At 43.7% G+C, this 25,249-nt stretch overlaps 1 protein-coding gene across 1 annotated transcript in view; it reads right to left on the minus strand.

Moving 5' to 3' along the window:
* Positions 1-25,249, minus strand: part of DMD (dystrophin) — a 3,507,873-nt gene that overhangs the window by 2,382,222 nt on the left and 1,100,402 nt on the right. Inside the window, exon 19 of the mRNA XM_073614841.1 lies at positions 15,224-15,465. Within this exon, the coding sequence (XP_073470942.1) occupies positions 15,224-15,465 (242 nt within the window). The remainder of the gene's footprint in view (positions 1-15,223; positions 15,466-25,249) is intronic.

Consider the following 25,249-nt stretch of genomic DNA (forward strand, 5'->3'; position numbering starts at 1 on the left):
AAGTTTCAGTTACACCCAATTGGGGGTGTACATACTTGTTATTTACTGTTATTGTTGTCATCTGCACGCAACCTATTAGTTACTCTCTTCTTTTGCAGATATCGGCTTGTATCGCAGAACTGACTTTTATGTCTAAACATTCTCTGTTTGTCTGTTTCTGCTCTTCTACTGGAAAAAATAAATAAAACCCTAATAAAGTTTATTATAAGAAAGAAAAAAAAAGTGAGCTCTCGTATACAATCATCCTTCTGTTTAAAAATGTCCAAGTCCAAAAAATTAACCCTTTCATAAGGTCTGTTTTCCGTGAATTTGATACCATATGCATTTCCATTTATGTAGGAATTAAATTGGTATAACTGAGAACGTGATGTAACCGGGTGACCCTGCCCCCCTCTGACGCATGGGGGGCTTCCCCATAGCTTCCCTGTGGTGTCAGAGGGGGCGGGGCCACCCAGTGGCATAACCGGGTGACCCCCTCTGACCCCGCCCTCAGTTTTCTAAGAGCTGTCACAGCTAAGAAGCATCAGACGGCGGGAGCCTCCCATTGAGACGGGTCGGTTGCGGCTTTTTTTTTTTCGGTCCGTCGGGTGGCATGAATTTACACCGTGGGACATTTTATTTTTTTATTTTTTAATAAAGGACTTGTCCCAAGCTGTCTCTTGTCTTTTTTACCATTTTGACACTTTTTTGTGAAATGGTAGGGGTACATTTGTACCCCGTTACCAATTCACACAGGGGGCCGGGATCTGGGGGTCCCCTTGTTAAAGGGGGCTTAGAGATTCCGATAAGCCCCCCACCCACAGACCCCCACAACCAAGGGTTGTGGGGATGAGGCCCTTGTCCCCATCAACATGGGGACAAGGTGCTTTGGAGGGGCTACCGCAAAGCACCCTCTCCATGTTGAGGGCATTTGGCCTGGTATGGTTCAGGAGGGGGGGCACTCTCTCGTCCCCCCTCTTTTCCTGCGGCCTGCCAGGTTGCGTGCTTGGATAAGGGTCTGGTATGGATTTTGAGGGGGACCCCTATGCCATTTTTTTTTTTTAATTTGGTGCAGAGTTCCCCTTAATTTCCATATCAGTGGGCCTGGTATGGATTTTAGGGGGACCCCCACACAATTTTAATTCGGGGTTCCCCTTAATATTCATACCAGACCCGAAGGGCCTGGTAATGGACGGGGGGAATACCATGGTCTTTTTTTTTAATTATCTGTATCTATATTGCCGAGACCTGACAATTCATTACAGCCGCAATTAGTTTTAAATGACAATTTTTCCTTTAGAAATTTCATTTTGCTGTGGTACTGTTCTAAACAAGGGAAAAATGTGCCACTTTACAGGCATGCTATAGACGCCCCCCAGGCACGATATTTAAAGGAATATTTGCTTTTTATTGTTTCACTTTAAGCATTAAAAAAATAATTGCTCCTGAAAAAACAGCCATTTAAAAAGAAAATTTTTGCATTGATTCATGTCCCCTGGGGCAGGAACTGGGTCCCCAAACAGTTTTTATGACAATAACTTGCATATAAGCCTTTAAAATTAGCACTTTTAATTATTTTGTTCGTGTCCCATAGACTTTAATGGTGTTCGTGTGTTCTGCCAAATTTTTTGCCTGTTCGCATGTTCTGCTGCGAACTGAACAGGAGGGTGTTCGGCCCATCCCTACTGCCTTTGTTTCTGCTCCTGTGTTGGCACATCCTGATCCTACATTACCTTTTAGTCTTGAGGTTGATGCTTCTGAGACTGGAGTTGGCGCCCTTCTGTTTCAAAATCCTACCTCTGAGAGCACTATGCATCCTGGTGGCTACTTTTCCAAGAAATTGTCACCTGCAGATCACAATTACAGGAGTGGTGACAGAGAGCTGTTAACGATCATTTTAGTCCTGAAAGAATGGAGACATCTCCTCAAAGGTACCACTGTGCTGGTTCTCATTCTTACTGATCATAAGAATCTCACATTCTTGTCTGAGGCTCTCTCCCAGAAGGGTATGATGGGCTTTTTTCTTGTCTAGTTTCAATTACATTGTCTCATCCTTACCTGGTACTAAGAATGTAAGGGCTGACGCTTTATCACGACAATTTTCCTCCACTTCCAAGTTGGAGTCAGTTCCGGTTCCTGTGATTCCTCCTGATTGTATTCCCGCTATGGTTCACACCAGTCTCACTTCTCTTTTGGGTGACAAAATTCTTGCTGGTCAGGTCCATGCTCCTTTTGAGAAACCTTGTGACTGCTGCTTTGTCTCAGAGTCTCCATACTGCCGTGTTCCAGACTTACCATTCTCCCAAGGCTGCTGGCCAACCTGGGAAGAATCAACACTTTTGGGCCATTTCCCAACAATTCTGGTGGCCTAGTCTACATGCTGATGTAACTGCCTTCGTAGCTGCCTGTTCCATGTGTGCTCAAAGTAAGACTCCACGACACCTTCCAGTGGGCCTCCTAAAATGCATACCCAATGGAGAGAGGCCCTGGACCCACCTGTCTTTGGATTTCATTGTGGACTTACCCAACTCCCAGGGCAACACAGTTATCATTATGGTGGTTGACCAGTTCTCGAAAACGTCTCATTGTATTCCACTTAAGAAGTTGCCCACTTCTAAGGAACTGGCTTCCATTTTTGCTCGGGAGATCTTTCGCTCACATGGGCTACCCAAGGTGATTGTCTCAGACAGGGGTAGTCAATTTCTGTCCCGGTTCTGGCGAGCCTTTTGTGCACAGTTGGGAATTCAGCTTGCTTGCTTTCTCCTCTGCGTATCACCCGCAGTCTAATGGGGCCACAGAACAAGCCAATCAGTCCTTGGAGCAATTCCTACATTGCTATATCTCTGACCATAACAACTGGTCAGACCTCTTACCGTGGGCGGAGTTTGTTCACAATAGTGCCTTGAATTCTGCTTCCCCATTGTCCCCGTTTATGGCGAACTATGGTTTCCAACCTTCCATGTTTCCTGACTCATTTGTTCTGCAGAGTATTCCTGCATTAAAGGAGCATCTCCGTGGTTCCACTTGAGCACAAGTCTAGGAGGCTTTGCAACATGCTAATGATAGGTACAGACTCCATGCTGACCGCAGACACCTGCCTGCGCCTTCCTACCAGGTTGGGGACAGGGTTTGGCTGTCATCTCGCAACCTCTGACTTCGTGTTCCCTCTCTGAAGTTCGCACCTCGGTTTATTGGGCTTTCTGTATTCTTCACAGGATTAACCCAGTGGCTTACGCATTAGACCTTCCTTCTAATATGCGTATCTCAAATGTATTTCATGTCTCCTTATTAAAACCTTTGGTCTGGAACTGCTTTTTCCACCTCGGTGCCTCGTCCTCACCCTGTACAGGTTTAGAACCATGAGGAGTATAAAATACAGTCCATTGTTGACTCCCATAGGTTCTGTGGTGCATTGAAAAGGGTACGGTCCAGGGGAATGCTCTTGGGTCCCATCCTTAGATGTACATGCCCCTGTCCTCCTCTGTGATTTCCAAAGATGTTTTCCCCTTAAGCCTGGTGGTCCTCCGAGGGGCAGGATCATTGAGGAGGGGGTACTGTCAGGGCTGGGCTCAGCTGTCGGTTAATTGCCAGCTCCTATCTCTCCACAGTGACTCACCTGTTGATGATATCCTGCTCGTCTGTCCTGCCTACTTAAGCCGTCCAGCCCAAATGATCTCTGCCTTCGCAGACTATCCCCTGTATTCCTGTTAAAGACTTGTTTGGCTGACATTCCTTCTGGCTCCAGATCCTGCTTGCTGTTCCACTACGCTGTTCCCTGGCTTCCTGATTTACTAGCTTGTCTGACTATCCGTTCTGGTTACCAAACTTTGGCTATGTTTTGACTATGTTTGTTCTATTTACATTTATTATTAAACAAGTGTGATTTAACTGTACTTCTGTCTCGGTCTGATTCATGGTTTCTGACAGGTATTTAGTCTCTTGTTCAATATTTTGTTCTATTCTCCTCTCTTGATGAGCTCTGTAAGTTTAACTTTTAGTTTCTTAGTGGGATCTCCACAGTTTTTTTTATGTATTGAAATCACCCAAGATTCTTTTCATCTTGGTATCATGGTCTTTTTTGTTCATGATAACCACTCCACCCCCCTTGTCCACAGGGCAGATGACAATGTCCTTTCTTTTTTTTTTTTTTCAACAGACGTATATCCTTCTCTTATTTTATTTTTTTTTATTTATTAACCTGTATGTGTTTAATATCATTCTCAACCATGCTTTTAAATACTTTCACATAGTGGTGTTCTGTGGGTTTGAAATTGAATGTGGACTTGATTTTCCAAACCACTATGTTGATAATCTTCTGGTTCATCATCAGGGTTCTCTTTCTGATTACGCTTTTTCTCAATGGCAAAATGTTCTTTAATATTGACCTTACGGGCAAATTTGTGCAAATCAATATATGGTTCATATTTGTCTATCATCTTATCAGGGGCATATTTTAAACCTAGGTCTAGGACTTGTAGTTTTTCTTTGGTTAACTCCACATTGCTTATATTAAATGGGGGGAGGTGGGGAGTGGAGTGATTATTATGAACAAAAATTACTATGATTTTGAGATGAAAATAGTCTTGGGTGATTACAATACATATAAAAAAAATAAGTAAAAAAAGTAGAAGCCATTATTAAAAAGCACTGGCCCATCTTGATGAGGGATCCCATACTTAGGCAATTACTGCCCAATACATCTACATTTATATACAGGAAAGCACCAGTCTTAAGACATAGAATAGTTAAAAATATACCTGACCCCCCATAAAAAACTACCTTCTTGGATCAAATATTGTTCTATAGATGTAGGAGATGGTTGGCCTGCAGAACCAGTGGAGACCCCACCAGAAAACGTGTGTAGTTTCAGTCTGGTTCTACAGGGCAGAAATTCAAGAATAATAAATTCATCTCATGTCAGTCCACTGGGGTCACCTACATACTGAAGTGCCCATGTGGGCTCCAGTACGTGGGAAGAACCACCCAAGCACTATCGGTCAGGGTGCAGGAACACATGCAAAACATCCACAAGGGGTAGCCTAAGCACAGTTTTCAAGACAATTCTTACTATTCCACAAGGATCCATCTCTGCTTACCTTCTTTGGCATAAATATGATCTACAGACATTGGAGAGGTACTAATATCAAAAGAGAGGTCTCAAAAAACGAAACACAATGGATTTTACAGCGTGATACTCTGACCCCCAAGGGTTAAATATTGATTTGAACTGTTTCCTGGTAGACTATTATTAGGAGAACTTACATGAGTATGTGGACGCTGGGTGCATAACTCCTTTTTCCTTATTTTTTTTATTTATTTTATTTTATTTATTTCTTTATTTTTATTTTCATTTTTCGCACAGAGGGCATTCCTAGTTAAAACATGCTGATATGGCCCTTGGTGGTATGACCTAATAACTTTACTCATTTACTCCTGGATAGGGATGAGCCGAACACCCCACGAACCAGAACCAGAACCTGCGAACGGACTGAAAATTTGCACAAATGTTAAAAGCCTATTGAAGTCTATGGGACTCGAACGTTCAAAATCAAAGGTGCTAATTTTAAAGGCTAATTTGCATGGTATTGTCCTAAAAAGGGTTTGGGGACCCGGGTCCTGCCCCAGGGGACACGTATCAATGCAAAAAAAGTTTTAAAAACGGCCGTTTTTTCGGGAGCAGTGATTTTAATGATGCTTAAAGTGAAAAAAAAAGTGAAATATTCCTTTAAATATATACCTGGGGGGTGTCTATAGTATGCCTGTAAAGTGGCGCGTGTTTCCCATGCTTAGAACAGTCCCTGCACAAAATGACATTTTTAAAGGAATAAAAGTCATTTAAAACTGCTTGCGGCTTTAATGTAATGTCGGGTCCCGACAATATGGATGAAAATCAGTGAGACAAACTGTATGAGTACAACCCCCAGTCCATTACCAGGCCCTTTGGGTCTTGTATAGAAAATAAGGGGAACACCGCACCCAAATTAAAAAAAGGAAAGGCGTGGGGCCCTATATACTCTGAACAGCAGTATACAGGCGGTGCAAACAAGACAGGGACTGTAGGTTTGTTGTTAAAGCGGGGTTCCACCCAAATTTTGAACATTATCTCTATGCATTCTCTTCCTTGCCTAGATGCCGACATGCTGTGTAAAAAAATTTAAATCGCCGTAATTACCTTTTTTTTTCTAATCTTCTTAGCACTTCCTGGTTTTCCTCCCATGGGAGTAGGCGTGTTTCTAGCCTCTCCCAGACCTCCCACAGTCCCCTCGGAGCTAGTCTCAGGCTTCCCAGCATGCATTGTGCAACAGCGTCATCACAACATCTCGGTGAATGCTGGGGGCACAGCATTCACCGCATCCAGGAAATACATGCTTGTGGGCTTCAAATGCCCACAATGAAGATGGAAACAGCCTTCAGTGAATTTTATAAGTTATTCTTTACAACGAAATCGGACACAGGCGGACTTATTACAGAGAACATGTGAGTAGATAATCATGAGAAGAAAAGTGTGTGAATGAACTCCAAAAAAAAAACGATAGATAGGTGGACCCCCGCTTTAAGTAGAATCTGTTTGTAATTTTGAACTGGTACATTTTTAAAGTGTAGCTCCAGCCAAAAAAAATCTATTTTTAATCTTTTTGGAAAACATAGGGAAGGGTTATCACCCCTGTGACATTTGTTTTGCTGTCTGTGCACCTCTTCAGAAGATTTTACCTCACTTTCTGTCCCAATGACAAATGTTTTTTGACAATTTGGGGTTTTTAGTGAAACAAAGTGGAGAGGAAACACGTTTTTCCTATATTAACTCTTACAGAAGAGAATTTCCCTTCCTAGGGGTAGATTTCATCTCACTTCCTGTTGTCTCCTTCCCTTTGCAAGTAGGAGTCATTTGTAAGTTGGATGTTTGAAAGTAGGGGCCTGCCCTATATACTCTGCAGAAATTGGGGCCTTGGGTGTTGGTGTTGCCACAACACTGTAAGCCCTCACAGTTACTCTTGGTGGGTGCAGAAACAGGCTGTGCTGTGAAATATTAGATCAAGAATTGTAATTACATGCCTCTGTTGAACAGGGTCAGAAAAATTGGGCCTTTGGTGGTGGTGGTGCTGGTGCCACAACACTGTAAGTCCTCACAGTTACACTTGGTGGGCGCAGAAACGGGCCCTGCTGTGAAATATTAGATCAAGAATTATAATTACATGTCCCTGTTGAACAGGGGCAGAAAAATTGGGCCTTAGGCACTGGTGCCATAACACTGCAACCCCTCATAGATACTCTAGTTGGAGCACAGGAACGAGCCCCCCTGCAAAGTATTGCATCAAAAATTGTAATTACACGGCCCTGTTAAACAGGGGCTGAAAAATTGGGCCTTAGGCACTGGTGCTGGTGCCACAACACTGCAACCCCTCACAAATACTCTAGTTGAGTGCAGCAACGAACCCTCCTTGGAAAATATTGCATCAAAAATTGTAATTACGCGCCCCTGTTAAACAGGGGCTGAAAAATTTGGCCTTAGCCACTGGTGGCAGCACCAAGAACCAAAAATATTCTTACAAGCTATCAGCATGATCATTGAGGAGGAAGAGGATAGTCACTCGGCATAACAGAATAGTCACTCAGCATCAGCATAGGCAGTCTTTGAAGGGATCTGAGATTTAAAAAAAAATTATTTGGTTACATCAGCATCAGGTGCTTGGTAGCTGGTGGTGATTCAAGACTGATTCATTTTTATGAAGGTCAGTCGATCGACCGAGTTGGTGGACAGGCGCACCCTGTGATCGGTTACAAAACCTCCAGCAGCAATGAATGTGCATTCCAAAAGAACGCAGGATGCAAGACAGGCCAGTAGCTCAATTGCATACTGTGCAAGCTCTGGCCAGTGATCCATCCTCAAGACCCAGTAACCCAGAGATCTTGCCCCTAGGTATTCCTGCAACATGTAAAACAGATGCTGGCGGTGGTTGCTGGAACTGATCATACCTTGGGGCTGCGGACTAAAAAATTGTCTGAACGCATCGGTCAGACGGCCACCTTCTCCACCGCTCCTTCTTTGACTGACCGAAGCCTCAGCAACACGTTGTCCAGTAACAGGAGTTTGTAACCTCCCAGTCTCTGGGAACGCGTTGCACAGACCTTTCTGCAAGGCCTCCCGAAGACGTTTCATCCTCTGCTCCCTCTGCGACGGCAAGATAGGGTCCGTAACCTTACCCTTGTAATGTGGATCAAGGAGGGTTGCCAGCCAGTATTGATCCCTCTCCTCGATACCACGAATACGAGGATCCTTCCGCAGGCTTTGCAGGATCAGGGAGGCCATGCAGCGTAGGTTTGCTGAGGCATTCGGTCTGGAGTCCTCTGGATCATTAAGGATGACATGATCCGCAGCCACCTCCTCCCAGCCACGTACAAGGCCATGGGTTTATTGGGACTGTAAATGATCCCTTAAAGACTGCTGCTGATGCTGAGTGCCAGGCTCCACCTCCATGCTGACACAATCCTCCTCTTCCTCCTCCTCCTCCTCGTCCTCTTCCTGTGTGATCGGCGGGCATGCAGGAACACTGTCTGGATAAAGGGGGCCTTGAGAGCTAAGGAAGTCCTCCTCTTCCTGCCTCTATTCTGCCTCAAGTGCCCTGTCCATTATTCCATGCAGCGTGTGCTCCAACAGGTGGACAAGGGGACAGTGTCACCGATGCATGCACTGTCACTGCTCACCATCCTCCTGGCCTCCTCAAATGGTGACAGGACAGTGCATGCATCCCTGATCATGGCCCACTAGCGTGAGGAAAAAAAACAAGCTCCCCTAACCCTGTTCTTGTGCCATAGTTGTACAGGTACTCATTGATGGCCCTCTGCTGCATGTGCAGCCGCTGCAGCATGGCCAACATTGAGTTCCACATGGTGGGCATGTCACAGATTAGGCGGTTCTTGGGCAGGTTAAATTCCTTTTGGAGGTCAGCCAGCCGAGCACTGGCATTATATGACCTGCGGAAATGCACACAGACTTTCCTGGCCTTCCTCAGGACATCCTGTAAGCCCGGGTACCTGCCCAAGAACCGCTGCACCACCAAGTTAAGGACGTGAGCCAAACAGGGCACATGGGTCAGTTGTCCCTGTCGGAGAGTGGAGAGGAGATTGGGGCCATTGTCGCAAACCACCATACCTGCCTTAAGCTGGCGTGGTGTCAACCACCTCTGAACTTGCCCCCGCAGAGCTGACAGAATCTCTGCCCCAGTGTGGCTCCTGTCCCCCAAGCACACCAGCTCAAGTACCGCATGGCATCTTTTGGCCTGCATGCTTGCGTAGCCCCTTGAATGCCTACGGAGCACCGCTGGTTCCGAAGTCGAATCAGCACAGGAAGAGGTCATGGAGGAAGAAGAAGAGGAGGGGGTGGTGGAGAGAGGTGTGGCAGAATCACCACTAGTAGTATTTTGGAGGCATGGTGGCAGAACAACCTCCAACACTGCTGCACCCTGTCCTGCATCCTTCCCTGCTGGACCATGAGTCAGCTGTAATATGCAACTTACCACTGACCGCCCTGTCCAGCGAGGCCAAGACATTGCCTTCCACATGTTGGTAGAGAGCCGGAATCTCCTTCCGTGAGAAAAAGTGGCATTTGGGAACCTGCCACTGAGGAACCGCACATTCCACAAACTCACGGAAGGGGGCAGAGTCTATCAACTGAAAAGGCAGCAGTTGAAGTGCTAGCAATTTAGCCAAGCTAGCATTCAACCGCTGGGCATGTGGATGGCTGGAAGCAAACTTATTTCAGCGGTGCAGCAGCTGGGGCAGGGAAATTTGCCTGGTACAATCTGACATCGGTGTACCGATAGCAGATTGCCCCCAAGTACTTGGCTGTGACACACCTAATTCTATACCTTTATTCCTTTCAGATTTGGTCTTAGAGAGGACTGAAGGTATAGTGGGGTTGGAAATCCCAGCTGATGAGGATCAAGGAGAGGTCTTCTTTGATCTTTGGTGTGGGTCTTTTAGGTATGCTTGCCAATGAACTGCATGGCAGGTCAACATATGCCTGGTGAAGCATGTGGTGCCCAAGCGGAAGATGTTTTGGCCACGAGAGATACGCTTGAGACATATGTTGCAAATAGCAGCGGTGGGATCTGATGCACTCGTCTCAAAAAAGGCCCACACCAAAGAACTTTTGGAATGAGCACAGAGACAGCAGCGCCCTGCACATGTGGAGCTCTGTGGTGTGATGCAGTCGGTGTGCTGCCCTTAAGCTGGCCCCTGGAGGGCATCCTGCCTCATTGGTGATGTGCCTCCTCCTCCTCTCTCCTATCAGGCACCCACCTGGAGCAAAGCTGGCAGTATGCTGCAGCTGGGGGAACATGGCTGCCAGATTGCTGTCCTTCTTAGGCACCCCCTCTCTCTGGGTTCACATTACTGCCTTCCTCTAGCTGGGTACCATCATCGGAGCCTTCAAAACACCGGGCATTCTCCTGGAGCATGTACCCAACACTGTGGTCAAACAGTTCGGGGAACTCCTCAGGAGGACATGGTGGGGCTAGGGAAGGAGTGACTGAAGCCATTGAGCCGAGGGAAGAGGATGCTTTGCCAGACAAAGTACCCTGAGCCTGGGTGAGAGAGGATGAGGAGGATGAGGACGGCTTGGTCATCTACTGTACCAAGTCTTCCGCATGTTGCGGCTCAACGCAGCCAAATGCCGAAAAAAAAGACAAGCGTGTCCCATGGCCACGTGCTGAGGATGCGCCGTCTCCACGACCAGCACTGTTGTCTCTAGACACAGAGCCTGCTTGCCCTCTTTTATTGGCTTGTGACTGTCTACCTCTCCTTGTTGGCCTTCCAGACATACTAATGGCTAGGGATGAGCTTCGAGTTCGAGTCAAACTCATGTTTGACTCAAACATCGGCTGTTCGCCAGTTAGCCAAACAGCGAACAATTTGGGGTGTTCACGGCAAATTCGAAAGCTGCGGAACACCCTTTAAAAGTCTATGGGAGAAATCAAAAGTGCTAATTTTAAAGGCTTATATGCATGGTATTGTCATAAAAAGTGATTGGGGACCTGTGTCCTGCCCCAGAGGACATGGATCAATGCAAAAAAAGTTTTAAAAATGGACGTTTTTTTTGGGAGCAGTGATTTTAATAATGCTTAAAGTGAAACAATAAAAGTGTAATATTCCTTTAAATTTCATACCTGGGGGGTGTCTATAGTATGCCTGTAAAGGGGCGCATGTTTCCCGTGTTTAGAACAGTCTGACAGCAAAATTACATTTCAAAGGAAAACAAGTCATTTAAAACTACTCATGGCTATTAATGAATTGTTGGTCCGACAATACACATAAAAGTTCATTGATAAAAACGGCATGGGATTTCCCCAAATCAAAATTAAAAAAAAAAATGACGTGAGGGATCCCCCTAAATTCTATTGCAGGCTCTTCAGGTCTGCTATGGATTTTAAGGGAAACCCCACGCCAAAATTAAAAAAAAAAATGGTGTTGGGTCCCCCCAAAGATCCATACCAGACCCTTATCCAAGCATGCAACCTGACAGGCCGCAGGAAAAGAGGGGGGGGGGGCAGAGAGTGTCCCCCTGAACCGTACCAGGCCACATGTCCTCAACATTGGGAGGGTGCTTTGGGGTAGCCACACTGTGCAGAGGACACAGTACACTAACTGTAAATACTGTAGCTGCCTGCCTGTGGTATTAATAGGATCAGAAGAACACCACCAATTTTATTCAGGTAGCTTTAGGTGCACACTGTGCAGAGGACACAGTACACTAACTGTAAATACTGTAGCTGCCTGCCTGTGGTATTAATATAGGATCAGAAGAACACCACCAATTTTATTCAGGTAGCTTTAGGTGCACACTGTGCAGAGGACACAGTGCACTAACTGTAAATACTGTAGCTGCCTGCCTGTGGTATTAATAGGAGCAGAACAACAGCATTTGTCTCCAGGTAGCTTTAGGCGCACACTGTGCAGAGGACACACTACACTAACAGTAAATGCTGTAGCTGCCTGCCTGTGGTATTAATAGGATCAGAAGAACACCACTAATTTTCTTCAGGTAGCTTTAGGTGCACACTGTGCAGAGGACACAGTACACTAACTGTTAATACTGTAGCTGCCTGCCTGTGGTATTAATAGGAGTAGAACAACAACAACAGTCTCCAGGTAGCTTTAGGTGCACACTGTGCAGAGGACACACTACACTAACAGTAAATGCTGTAGCTGCCTGCCTGTGGTATTAATAGGATCAGAAGAACACCACTAATTTTCTTCAGGTAGCTTTAGGTGTACACTGTGCAGGGGACGCACTACACAAAATTGTAAATACTGCAGTTGCCTGCGGTACTGTACTAATAGGATCAGAAGAACACCACTAATTTTCTTCAGGTAGCTTTAGTTGCACACTGTGCAGAGGATGCATAACATTAACTTGTAAACACTACAGCTGCCTGTGGTACTGTACTAATAGTATCAGAAGAACACCACTAATTTTCTTCAGGTAGCTTTAATTGCACACTGTGCAGAGGAAGCACTACACTAACTTGTAAATACTGCAGCTGCCCGCGGTACTGTACTAATAGGATCAGAAGAACACCACTAATTTTCTTCAGGTAGCTTTAGGTGCACACTGTGCAGAGGACCCACTACGCTAACTGTAAATACTGTAGCTAACAGGACTAACAGGATAAGAAGAACACCAGCAATTTTCTTCAGGTAGCTGTAAATACTGTAAAAACACCTGCCTGCCTGTCAGTAGTAGGAAGAGAATAACAGGAATGGATCTAGCTAAACTGAATACAGTGTGTGTGTATATATATATATATATATATATATATATATATATATATATATATATACATACAACACCTAGGATGTGTATATATACATAATACACTGTAAGTGCAGCTAACTGACTCGCCTGCCTACTCTAACTCTAACTTAAATCAAATGACACTGTCTCTCTGTCTATCTATCTCTCTCTCAACGCCAGAACACACTACACAGGGCCGCCATGCAGGCGGCCTTATATAGTGTGGGGCGTGTACTAAACCCCTTGAGCCATAATTGGCCAAAGCCACCGTGGCTTTGGCTAATTACGGCTCTCTGTACAGACGGCGCTCTGATTGGCCAAGCATGCGAGTCATAGTGCATGGTTGGCCAATCATCAGCCAGCAATGCACTGTGATGCCGCAGTGAATTATGGGCTGTGACACGCCACTCAAATTTGGCATGAACGGCCCATATCGTTCGTAATTCGGCGAACGACCGAACAGGTGATGTTCGAGTCGAACAGGCGATGTTCGAGTCGAACATGCATTCAATTCGAACACGAAGCTCATCCTTACTCCTGGAAATACCATAACATCTAAACATTCTGCATAAGTAGCAACTATGGCCTACAACTCAATGGCAAAAAGAAATACATAAGAGCTACGTGCCACTAGCCATTTGGACACAAGATGAAGCTGCCCCAATGGATTGGTATACAATTTTAACTTTTTTTCTAATTGTTTTTTAAAAATAGTTTGTTTGTAAGTTGATCTGATCATGCTCTATGTAAGAACCATCTGCCATATGGAACCGTACAGATATTAAACTATACAATCAAAAGATTAATGGGACCAATGGCAAGTTAGTATGGGGTATATAATAGTTTGGTTGATGGATGTGACCAGGTCTCCTGATCACATCTTGATAATGAAACACGTAGGGATGGGCTCTCAGGTCATCTTGGACTTCACTTTTGCCGAGTAGAAAACACGCTGGCTTCAGGGATCGCAGTGCAGCGGTGCATACAGATTGTACAGCTGGCAGATCATTTCTAGTGCCGGGACACGGCACTACAATATGCCAGTGATATTTTGCATGTTTTTTAAAATTGATTTTAATAAACGGTATTGCACTATGTCCGTTTTGTAATTGCTTCTCTTCTTTGATCTGGACCACATGAGAGGAACCCCATATCATCAGGTGGATACACATTCATATAAGCCTTGTTTACCCACCTCGACATAAGCCCAGGGGGTCCATACCTGCGGTGAGTGGACACCCTGGTGGGAGTCCACACATTTGGTCTTGCAGTGATTCTACACAAGCATGGAGCATGTCATGCACCATTTCTGATGAGCTTTTATACACTACTTTCACTGGCGACATATTTCTATGTACTGATGAGTTTTGCATATGCTATATGAATTGATGCACATGTTGATATATGTACAATTGATTGATATGGCACACCAGCACTTTATTGTATATAATATAAAATTTATTGGAAAGCACAGAAATCACCAGTAGAATTTGACTCTAGGGTAGATTTCACCATTAATGCTGCAGCATCCTAGCAGTGAGTAATTATTGTTGTTTATTCTTTTCACATGTACATTTTAGTCTTCTAAATAGATAGATGGTATGGGAGCCGACTGGAAACCTTTTATTATATGTAAAGAAGACCTTTACCCTCTGGATGCATTAGTCATCATTGCTTTCTTCCCTGCCCAAGCCCCTGAAATCTAACGTGGAATTTTTCATTTAATTAGTTTGTTACATTTTTTTTCTAAACCCTCATACCTGGCTGCCATTCTTGACTAGGTGAGAATGACATCTCCATCACTTTTGCAGCCTCCTGGCATAAGAGGAGGGTAATGAGTCGAGTGAAATTCATCTTTGAGAAAGTTTTACCAAATGTCAATAGTGCAAAGTGTGGGGGTGGCTGGGTGCTACTCTTGGCAGCTCTACTGTTTTAAACCTAAAGCTGGCCATAGACAGTTGATTATTTTTTGATCAGCCAGCAGACTGATAGAAATTAATTAAATGGATTCCCCCATCCACACATGTGAGGTGAATGGAGAAATCTTTACTGTTGTGAAATTGTTTACAAGCCGCTCAGCAACAAAAGTTTTCCAGCAGCCATGATCATTAGCTCGACTTCTGTTGAGCAGATACAGCAAAAGATGGTTTGAGATTTGGCCAGGTCCTGCTCAACCAGCCAAATTTCAATCCATCAATAGGCAGCTTAAGTGGCCTACACAGAATACCATCCCTGAGAGCAGGGTAGATTATTTGTAAAAGTGAAAAAGTAATAATTTAGGGATTAGACAAGGAGATCAAGAGTGGCAATTTTTGTATTGTGTATCTATTCTATATTCTATTCACACTTATCTGGTATGATCCATTTGTAAATTTCTATTCCCTGTGTGACACTCACAGTATGCAAAGTTTGTGCAACAGAATTTAGCAAGCAGCAAATAATTCCTCTCACCTTGCATTTTTGTAACTGCATTTTGACTGCTTCTGCCTCGGAGGCTGTTATAGTTTGTGCTTTCAGCCAGTTTTCAGCTGTAATTGCTGTCTGTTCCAATTGTTGTAACTGGGAGTAAAAGGCAATGATGCTATTTTGATATTCCAGCCAAGAAAGTCTCTCACTCAGTAACTGACAAAAGTCTGTCCACCTGCTGTTCAAATGTTGAGATGATTGTTGGATGTTGTCTGCATTAAGGCCATCTAGGAAAAAAATTATATTACAATCACTTTGTACAGATCTTTAAAACATGTTTATATGATATATGTAGACAATGACAGTGTGTTTTCTATAAGAAAGCAAAACAAACCTAGCCATTCTACAAACTGAAGATATACAGTACAAACTCTTCATGACATTCCTTAAAGAAAGTTCTAATTTTATCCGAAAAGGTAAATTCCATCTGCTGGAAACACCATCCACATTTATGGAGACATCACCCTGGCTGTTGGAGATGGATGTTATGTGCTTCTTCCTTGATGCACATAATGTGGTTAAAAATAAACAAATTAAGGCAAAGTTAGCACAATGGTCACTATAAAGTGCCTAAACTTACCTATCCCATCATCCCTCAACAGGATCAATTACTATAGCCTATAGAAATAGCATTTTTGCACTCACCATAAAATATTTTCCTTCTAGCCCATTGTGGAACACAGACATTTTTAGACTCTTGGGTTATACTGCTGCCTACAGGAGAAATAAACACTGGCAACAAAAAAAGTTAGCCAGCACGGGATCAACTCTGCACATCCATGCTTCACTTTTGTAGCCAAGCAGTACCAAGAGCATGACATTTTTTTTCTTTCTCGTCCATTGGGGAACACTGGAAGTCTTAAGACTATTAGAATATCCAAATCAGTCCAACTAAGGGGTGGGCAACAAAGCAACAAAGGCTAACATACCCAAGAAACAACAAAAAACTGGATCCTGCCTGCAGCTGAAGGAGCCACCATGAGGACCTAATGCCTGAAGCTGGCATCAGAATAAGCCTAAATATCTGCCTGGTAGAACATAAAAAATAAAACAAAAGAACAGATGATAGCCTTGCAAAGGCAAACACATTCCAATTAAGTAAGCATGAATAAAACTAAATTGTTCTAGACAAAGAATATAAAAGATCCACCCAGACCCTCCTCATGCAGATGAAAAAAAAATGATCAATGTTTTTGTTTCAAGGCATAATAACCAGCAAAATCAGATCTTTATAATTTAAAAATATAAAAATGGAATGAAATGTAAAATAAAAGTGATAAAAGTGAAAAAGTTAACAAAAGATACGAAAAGAGTGGAAAGGGATTGTTTCCTAGGGTTAAAACTGGGTCCAGCACCTTGCTGGAACAGACAAGAGACCGAGTAGGGCCAAAATGGTAGTGCAGGGGTCCCACAATAAACGTATTAAAATGCTAATGCAGTGGAAAAATGGGGACATGTAGATGTTTGATCTCAACAAAGGCAGAAAGTCTTCTTGGTGCAAAGAGGCAAACCCAGACCTGGTGAAATATCTCTATAATTTCTTGACTAGAATGGATCTGAAAGGTTTGAGATCCAAGATGGGGAGCAAACTCCCCTTTAGGCATACAAATGATTAATACATTAAATAAAAAAATCCTAGAAACCATGTTGCTGAGTCAATGACATATAGATACAGAAGACTCAAGAGGGCGCTAGTGAGATCTGCAAACAAGTGCTGACACAGAAAGAATGGAAGTGAAAATGGAAGAGGAGGTAAGAAACAAAACTTATTTTTGAACCCCTGGGAAACCGTTTCCTGAACCCAAGCATTAGAGATGCAAGATGTGTAATCATCCATAAAACAATAACCATTATCCTTCTCCATTGGCAAGTGAGGGGGCACCTTTATGCAGAAGAAGCTTGTCTGAGAATAGGGATGAGCCCGATGTTTGAGTCAAATATAAGTTCGACTCGAACATCGGGTGTTCGCTGAACAGCAAACAATATGCGGTGTTCGCGGCAAATTCGAAAGCTGCCGAAACACCATTAAAGTCTATGGGACACTAACATTAAAAAATAAAAAGTGCTAATTTTAAAGGCTTATATGCAAGTTATTGTCATAAAAAGTGTTTGGGGACCCGAGTCCTGCCCCAGGGGACATGTTTTAATGCAATTTTTTTTTTTTCAAAACGGCCATTTTTTTGGGAGCAGTAATTTTTTAAATGCTTAAAGTGAAACAATAAAAATGAAATATTCCTTTAAATATTGTGCCTCAGGGATGTCTATAGTATGCATGTAAAGTGGCACATTTTTCCCATGTTTAGAACAGTACCACAGCAAAATGACATTTCTAAAGGAAAAATTGTCATTTAAAACTGATCGTGGCTGTAATGAATTGTCGGGTCTCAGCAATATAGATAAAACTCATTGAAAAAAGAGCATGGGATCCCCCCAGTCCATTACCAGGCCCTTTGGGTCTGGTATGAATATTAAGGGGAACCCCGAACCAAGATTAAAAAAAAAATTGCGTCTGGGTCCCTCTAAAATCCATACAAGGCCCTTCGGGACCGAAAAATTAAAATAATACAAAAAAGTGCAACCGATCCGCCTCCATGGGAGGCTCCCACCAATTGACGCGTCTTCGCTGTGACAGTTCTTATATAACTGAGGGCAGGGCCACCTGGGGACGTAACTGGGTGACCCCGCCCCCTCTGACACCACGGGGGCTTCCCCACAGCTTCTCTGTTGTGTCAGAGGGGGCGGGGCCAGCCAGTGACATAAACGGGTGGCCCTGCCACTTCTGACATCACAGGGAAGCCATGTGGAAGCCCCTGTGGTGTCAGAGGGGCTGGGGTCACCTGGTTACATCATAAAAAGTATTTGGGCACCTGGGCCATGCCCCAGGGGACATGTATCAATGCAAAACATTTTTTTTTTTAAATGGATGTTTTTTCGGGAGCAGTGTTTTTTTAATGCTTAAAGTGAAACAATAAAAATGAAATATTCCTTTAAATATCATGCCTTGGGGGTGTCTATAGTATGCCTGTAAAGTAGCGCATTTTTCCCGTGTTTAGAACAGTATTACAGCAAAATGACATTTCTAAAGGAAAATTGTCATTTAAATCTAATCGCGGCTGTAATGAATTGTCGTGTCTCGGCAATATAGATTTTTTTGAAAAAAAGGGCATGGGTTCCTCCCCAAGTCCATGACCAGGCCCTTTGGGTCTGGTATGAATATTAAGGGGAACACCAAACCAAAAATTTAAAAAAAAATTGCGTGGGGTCCCCTCAAAATCCATACCAGGCCCTTCAGGTTTGGTATGGAAATTAAGGGGAACCCTGTACCAAATTTTAAAAAAATGGTGTAGGGGTCCCCCCAAAATTCATACCAGACCCTTCAGGTCTGATAAGGATTTTAAAGGGAACCCTGCACCAAAATTTAAAAAAAATGGAAGCACCCGTAGCGTCAGAGGGGGCGGGGTCACCAGTTTACATCACCGGGTGGTCCTGCCCTCACCGGGTGGTCCTGCCCTCAGCTATATAACAGCTGTCACCCAGAAGAAGTGTCACTCAGTGGGACCCTCCCTCAGAGGCTGTACTGTTGCGTCTTGTTTTTTTTTTTGTTTGTCGGGCGGCCTGGATTTACATCGCAGGACATTTTTATTTTTTTATCTTTTAATAAAGGACTTGTCCCTAAGTGTTTGCTGTCTTTTTTTTACAATGTACCCCGTTATCAATTCACACGGGGGGTGGGATCTGGGGTCCCCTTGTTAAAGGGGGCTTCCAGATTCTTATAAGCCCCCACAACCACCGGACAAGGGTTGTGGGAATGAGGCCCTTGTCCCCATCAACATGGGGACAAGGTGCTTTGGGGTCAGACCCCAAAGCACTCTGCCTGTGTTGAGGGCATGTGGCCTGGTATGGTTCAGGAGGGGGGGTGCTCTCTCATCCCCCCTCTTTTCCTGTGGCCTGCCAGGTTGGGTGCTCAGATAAGGGTCTGGTATGGATTTTGGGGGGACAGCTATGCCATTTTTAAAAAAATGTTGGTGCAGGGTTCCCCTTAAAAGCCATACCTCGGATCTGGTATGGAGTTTGGGGTGATCCCTGTGCCATTTCTTTTTAAATTTGGCACAGGGTTCCCCTTAATTTCTATATCAGAACTGAAGGACCTGATATGGATTTTGGGGGGACCCCCACACAATTTTTTTTACATTTTGGTTCGGGGTTCCCCTTAATATTCATACCAGACCCAAAGGGCCTGCTAATGGACTGGAGGGGACCCATGACATTTTTTTCTGTGAGTTTTATCTATATTGCAGAGACTTGACAATTCATTATAGCCACGATCAGTTTTAAATGACAATTTTTCCTTTAGAAATGTGATTTTGCTGTAATACTGATCTAAACACAGGAAAAAAGTGCCACTTTAAAGGCATACTATAGACACCTCCCAGGCATGATATTTAAAGGAATATTTTGTTTTTATTGTTTCACTTTAAGCATTAACCACTTCAGCCCCAGAAGGATTTACCCCCTTCCTGACCAGAGCACTTTTTACAATTTGGCACTGCGTCACTTTAACTGCTAATTGCGCAGTTACGCAATGCTGTACCCAAACAAAATTTGCGTCCTTTTCTTCCCACAAATAGAGCTTTCTTTTGATGATATTTGATCACCTCTGCGGTTTTTATTTTTTGCGCTATAAATGGAAAAAGACCGAAAATTTTGAAAAAAGAAAAGATATTTTCTACCTTTTGTTATAAAAAAATCCAATAAACTCAATTTTAGTCATACATTTAGGCCAAAATGTATTCGGCCACATGTCTTTGGTAAAAAAAGTCAATAAGCGTATATTTATTGGTTTGCGCAAAAGTTATAGCGTCTACAAATTGGGTACATTTTCTGGTATTTACACAACTTTTAGTTTATGGCTGCCTATGTCATTTCTTGAGGTGCTAAAATGGCAGGGCAGTACAAAACCCCCCAAATGACCCCATTTTGGAAAGTAGACACTCCAAGGAAATTGCTGAGAGGCATGTTGAGCCCATTGAATATTAATTTTTTTTGTCCCAAGCGATTGAATAATGACAAAAAAAAAAATTTACAAAAAGTTGTCACTAAATGATATATTGCTCACACAGGCCATGGGCATATGTGGAATTGCACCCCAAAATACATTTAGCTACTTCTCCTGAGTATGGGGATACCACATGTGTGGGACTTTTTGGGAGCCTAGCCGTGTACAGGGCCCCGAAAACCAATCACCGCCTTCAGGATTTCTAAGGGCGTAAATTTTTGATTTCACTCCTCACTGCCTATCACAGTTTCGGAGGCCATGGAATGCCCAGATGGCACAAAATCCCACCAAATGACCCCATTTTAGAAAGTAGACACCCCAAGCTATTTGCTGAGAGGCATGGTGAGTATTTTGCAGCTCTCCTTTGTTTTTGAAAATGAAGAAAGACAAGAAAAAAATGTTTTTTTTTCTTTTTTCAATTTTCAAAACTTTGTGACAAAAAGTAAGGTCTGCAAAATACTCACTATACCTCTCAGCAAATAGCTTGGGGTGTCTACTTTCCAAAATGGGGTCATTTGGGGGGGTTTGAACTGTCCTGGCATTTTATGCACAACATTTAGAAGCGTATGTCACACATAACCCAATCTTCAAAGCCCTTTCTGACACTATTTGTTTACATGAAAAAATATTTTTTTTTGCAAGAAAATTACTTTGAACCCCCAAACATTGTATATTTTTTTAAAGCAAAGGCCCTACAGATTAAAACGGTGGGTGTTTCATTTTTTTTTTCACACAGTATTTGCGCAGCGATTTTTCAAACACATTTTTTGGGGAAAAAAAATACACTTTTTTTTATTTTAATGCACTAAAACACACTATATTGCCCAAATGTTTGATGAAATAAAAAAGATGATCTTAGGCCGAGCACATGGATACCAAACATGACATGCTTTAAAATTGTGCACAAACGTGCAGTGGCGACAAACTACATACATTTTTAAAAGCCTTTAAAAGCCTTTACAGGTTACCACTTTATATTTACAGAGTAGGTCTACTGCTAAAACTACTGCTGTCAATCTGACCTTCACAGTGATACCTCACATGCATGGTGCAATTGCTGTTTACATTTGATGCCGGACCAACGCTTGCGTTCGCTTTTGCGCGAGAGCAGGGGAGGACAGGGGTGCTTTTTTTTTTTTTCTTTATTTTTTTTTTTGCTTTTTTCTCTTATTTTTAAACTGTTCCTTTCAATTTTTTTAATCATTTTTATTGTTATGCCAGGGAATGTAAATATCCCCTATGATAGCAATAGGTAGTGACTGGTACTCTTTTTTTTAAAAATGGGGTCTATTAGACACTAGATCTCTCCTCTGCCCTCAAAGTATCTGACCACACCAAGATCGGTGTGATAAAATGCTTTGCCAATTTCCCAGTGGTGCTGTTTACATCCGGCGAAATCTAAGTCATGAAATGCTCGTAGCTTCCAGTTTCTTAGGCCATAGAGATGATTGGAGCCATTCTGGACTCTGATCAGCTCTATGGTCAGCTGGCCGAATCACCGGCTGCATTCTCAGGTTCCCTGTTGGGACAGGAGAGCCAGAGAAAAACATGGAAGTGGGTGGGAGGGGGGGACATTCCCTCCCACTGCTTGTAAAAGCAGTCTAGAGGCTAATTAGCCGCTAGGATTGCTTTTACATGAAAGCCGACCGCTGGCTGAAAAGAATGATACCAAGATGATACCTAAACCTGCAGGCATCATTCTGGTATAACCACTCAAAGTCGTGAATGGAATACCTGAAAACAAAAAAATGGTTAACAATAAAACACAGTAAACAGTAAAGTATAAAAAATTACATACCTCAAAAGTAAACATGATAAAACATAACAACAATAAAACATTGCAGAATAGAATACAGTAAAAAAGAGCAGAACAATAGAGAGAGAATAGAGCGAGAACAATAAAACAACAACTATTTTTGTTTTTTTTTATTTTATATATTTTTTTTTTTACACTTTTTTTGTAACTTTTATAACTTTAACCGGTTCTAGGTTCGGGTCTCTCAAAATGCGATGGCATCTTGGGAGACCCTGTGAAAGTGTGCCTAGTCTGTGCAATGCTGTACCCTACGCTAATAACTAGTGCATGGTAGCATTCAAAACATTCACCAATGCAAAGACCAGGATTGTCAGGACAGGAGGGACAATAATAGCGGGTGTCACATCTATATCCGCGCTTGCTGCAGACACGACATCTTTTTTGGGGGGGTTTGTTGGGTAGGGGTACTCGGGAGCACATAAAGAAAATGCCTCTCATGCAGCCGACTGCATTTGGTTGGGGATGTGAATGGGGGAAGTACGGGTGCTGCAGAAGTGGTGGGTTCCCAATTAGGATTGGCGAATGCAGCAGGAAGGGCACTATGGGCTGTGTTTGTCTTCTTCTTGGTGGCAGCGGGACACTACTATTGCTTGCCACCTCACCAGCTTGAACTGCACTTATGGGACTCGCCACATCACCAAGTGTTACCACAGTGCTGATTTGACTATGACCGGGGTGTACTAGGCCGCTGGCACTTACCAGTTCACCAAAACGCTACCAAAAAAACTGTTAGCAATCGCAGGGATCAGGCCTGACTGTGCGAATGCTGCAGTTATGCGTTTAGTGTTTTGTAAGTGTCAGTGATCAATCGATACTGCACTGGGCTGGGCTGGGCGGAGGGGCAAAGCGCAGGTGCTAGCAGGTATCTGGGCTGATCCCGCTAACACTGCGTTTTTGGGAACCCTAATCTGCTGGGGAAGCTAGTATAGATCTGATCGGATCAGATATTGATCCGTTCAGATACTATACCACTAAGGGAGGTGTACAGTGCGTGCATGGGTGTTAGCAGTACTGGCACTAACCTGACGCTGCTTGGAGCTGGTGCTTGCCAGTTTACCAAAACGCTACCAAAAAAACTGTTAGCGATCGCAGGGATCAGGCCTGACTCTGCGAACGCTGCAGTTATGCGTTTAGTGTTTTGTAAGTGACAGTGATCAATCGATTTTGCACTTGGGTGGGCTGGGCTGGGCCAGGCGGAGGGGCAAAATGCAGGTGCTAGCAGGTATCTGGGCTGATCCCGCTAACACTGCGTTTTTGGGAACCCTAAACTGCTGGGGACGCTAGTATAGATCTGATCGGATCAGATATTGATCCATTCAGATACTATACCACTAAGGGAGGTGTATGCAGCGTGCGTGGGTGTTAGCGGTATTGGCGCTAATCTGACGCTGCCTGGGGCGACGCATATCACCGCCGGGCAATCAGGGGGCTAAACCTTTATTCGGTAATAAACGGCGGGTGTCCTGACACTATTAAAAATAAACTAACTAACCAGTGTCACCCGTAACAGTTATACGGTGATCACTGGTGAAAGGGTTAACTAGGGGGCAATCAAGGGGTTAAAACATTTATTAGGTAGTATATGGGGGTCCCTGATGCTATAAAACGCTGACCCTAGACCTAAAGGGGGCTAACACTAACTGCCCTACCACACTAATGCCCCGTACACATGGGCGGATTTTCCGACGGAAAATGTGTGATAGGACCTTATTGTCAGAAATTCCGACCGTGTGTGGGCTCCATCACACATTTTCCATGGGATTTTCTGACACACAAAGTTTGAGAGCAGGCTATAAAATTTTCCGACAACAAAATCCGTTGTTGGAAATTCCGATTGTGTGTACACAAATCCGACGCACAAAGTGCCATGCATGCTCAGAATAAATAAAGAGATGAAAGCTATTGGCTACTGCCCCGTTTATACTCCAGACGTACGTGTTTTACGTCACCGCGTTCAGAATGATCGGATTTTCTGACAACTTTGTGTGACCATGTGTATGCAAGATAAGTTTGAGCCCACATCCGTCAGAAAAAATCCTAGGATTTTGTTGTCAGAATGTCCGATCAATGTCCGACAGTGTGTACGGGGCATAACTGTCACAAACTGACACCATGCAGTAATCAGAAAAAAAAAACTGCTTGGTGTCAGTGTGACGGGGGGGTGATTGGGGGGTGATCGGGGGGGGATCGGGGGGCAAAGGTAGGTGTAAAGTATGCCAGGCATGTTCTACTGTGTGTGTGTTTTACCATCACTCGGATGTCTTCTCTCCTCGGCGCCGTAACGGAAAATACCGAGCCGAGGAGAGATGACATCACTTCCTCTGCCTCTGTGTACTATACAGAGGCAGGGGAAGATTCTCATTGGCTGGGAAGCCGACTGTCTCGGGCACCAGGTACGTGATTTTGCCTGCCCGTGCCATTCTGCCGCAGTATATCTGCATTAGGCGGTCGGCAACTAGTTAAAAAAATCACTACTCCCGAAAAAACGTCCGTTTTTAAAACTTTTCTTGCACTGATACATGTCCCCTGGGGCAGGACCCGGGTCCCCAAATACTCTTTATGACAATAACTTGCATATAAACCTTTAAAATGAAAACTTTTGATTTTCATGTTCGTGTCCCATAGAATTTAATGGTGTATGCGTGTTCTTCCAAATTTTTTGCCTGGATGTTCTGGTGCGAACCGAACCGGGGGTGTTCAGCTCATCCTTATTGAGCCCCATTGAGGGTCTCCTGATGCTGCTTCCTGGTTTGTCTGTGAATCCTCCATTACTCACTATCTGCGGCTATCTGAGAGAACACCTGGGCTCCTAAAAAGTGGATCTAAGATCTGATTGAGCATTTACTGACCCCCTGAGTAAAGGTGGTTGCCGGCTCTCTGGTAAGCCTCTAGTGTGATCGTGTGGTGGGTGTCACATTTGTGGTCCCTGGATTTCCATATTTAGCACATATTCTCCTATGGGACTTTCTTTTTATGGACTTTAGTTTGATTATTTTTGTTTAATACATTGATTTATACACTTTATATTTGCACAGTGTTGCACTTTGGTTATAGGCATTTAAATACATGTTTAGCGCTGCACTTTGTTTACTTATTACTAATGTGTCTAGTATCTGGGTTACAGTGTGCAGCTGCTTGT

This window comes from Aquarana catesbeiana, linkage group LG02 (assembly GCF_042186555.1).
Source record: "Aquarana catesbeiana isolate 2022-GZ linkage group LG02, ASM4218655v1, whole genome shotgun sequence".
Classification (NCBI taxonomy): domain Eukaryota; kingdom Metazoa; phylum Chordata; class Amphibia; order Anura; family Ranidae; genus Aquarana; species Aquarana catesbeiana.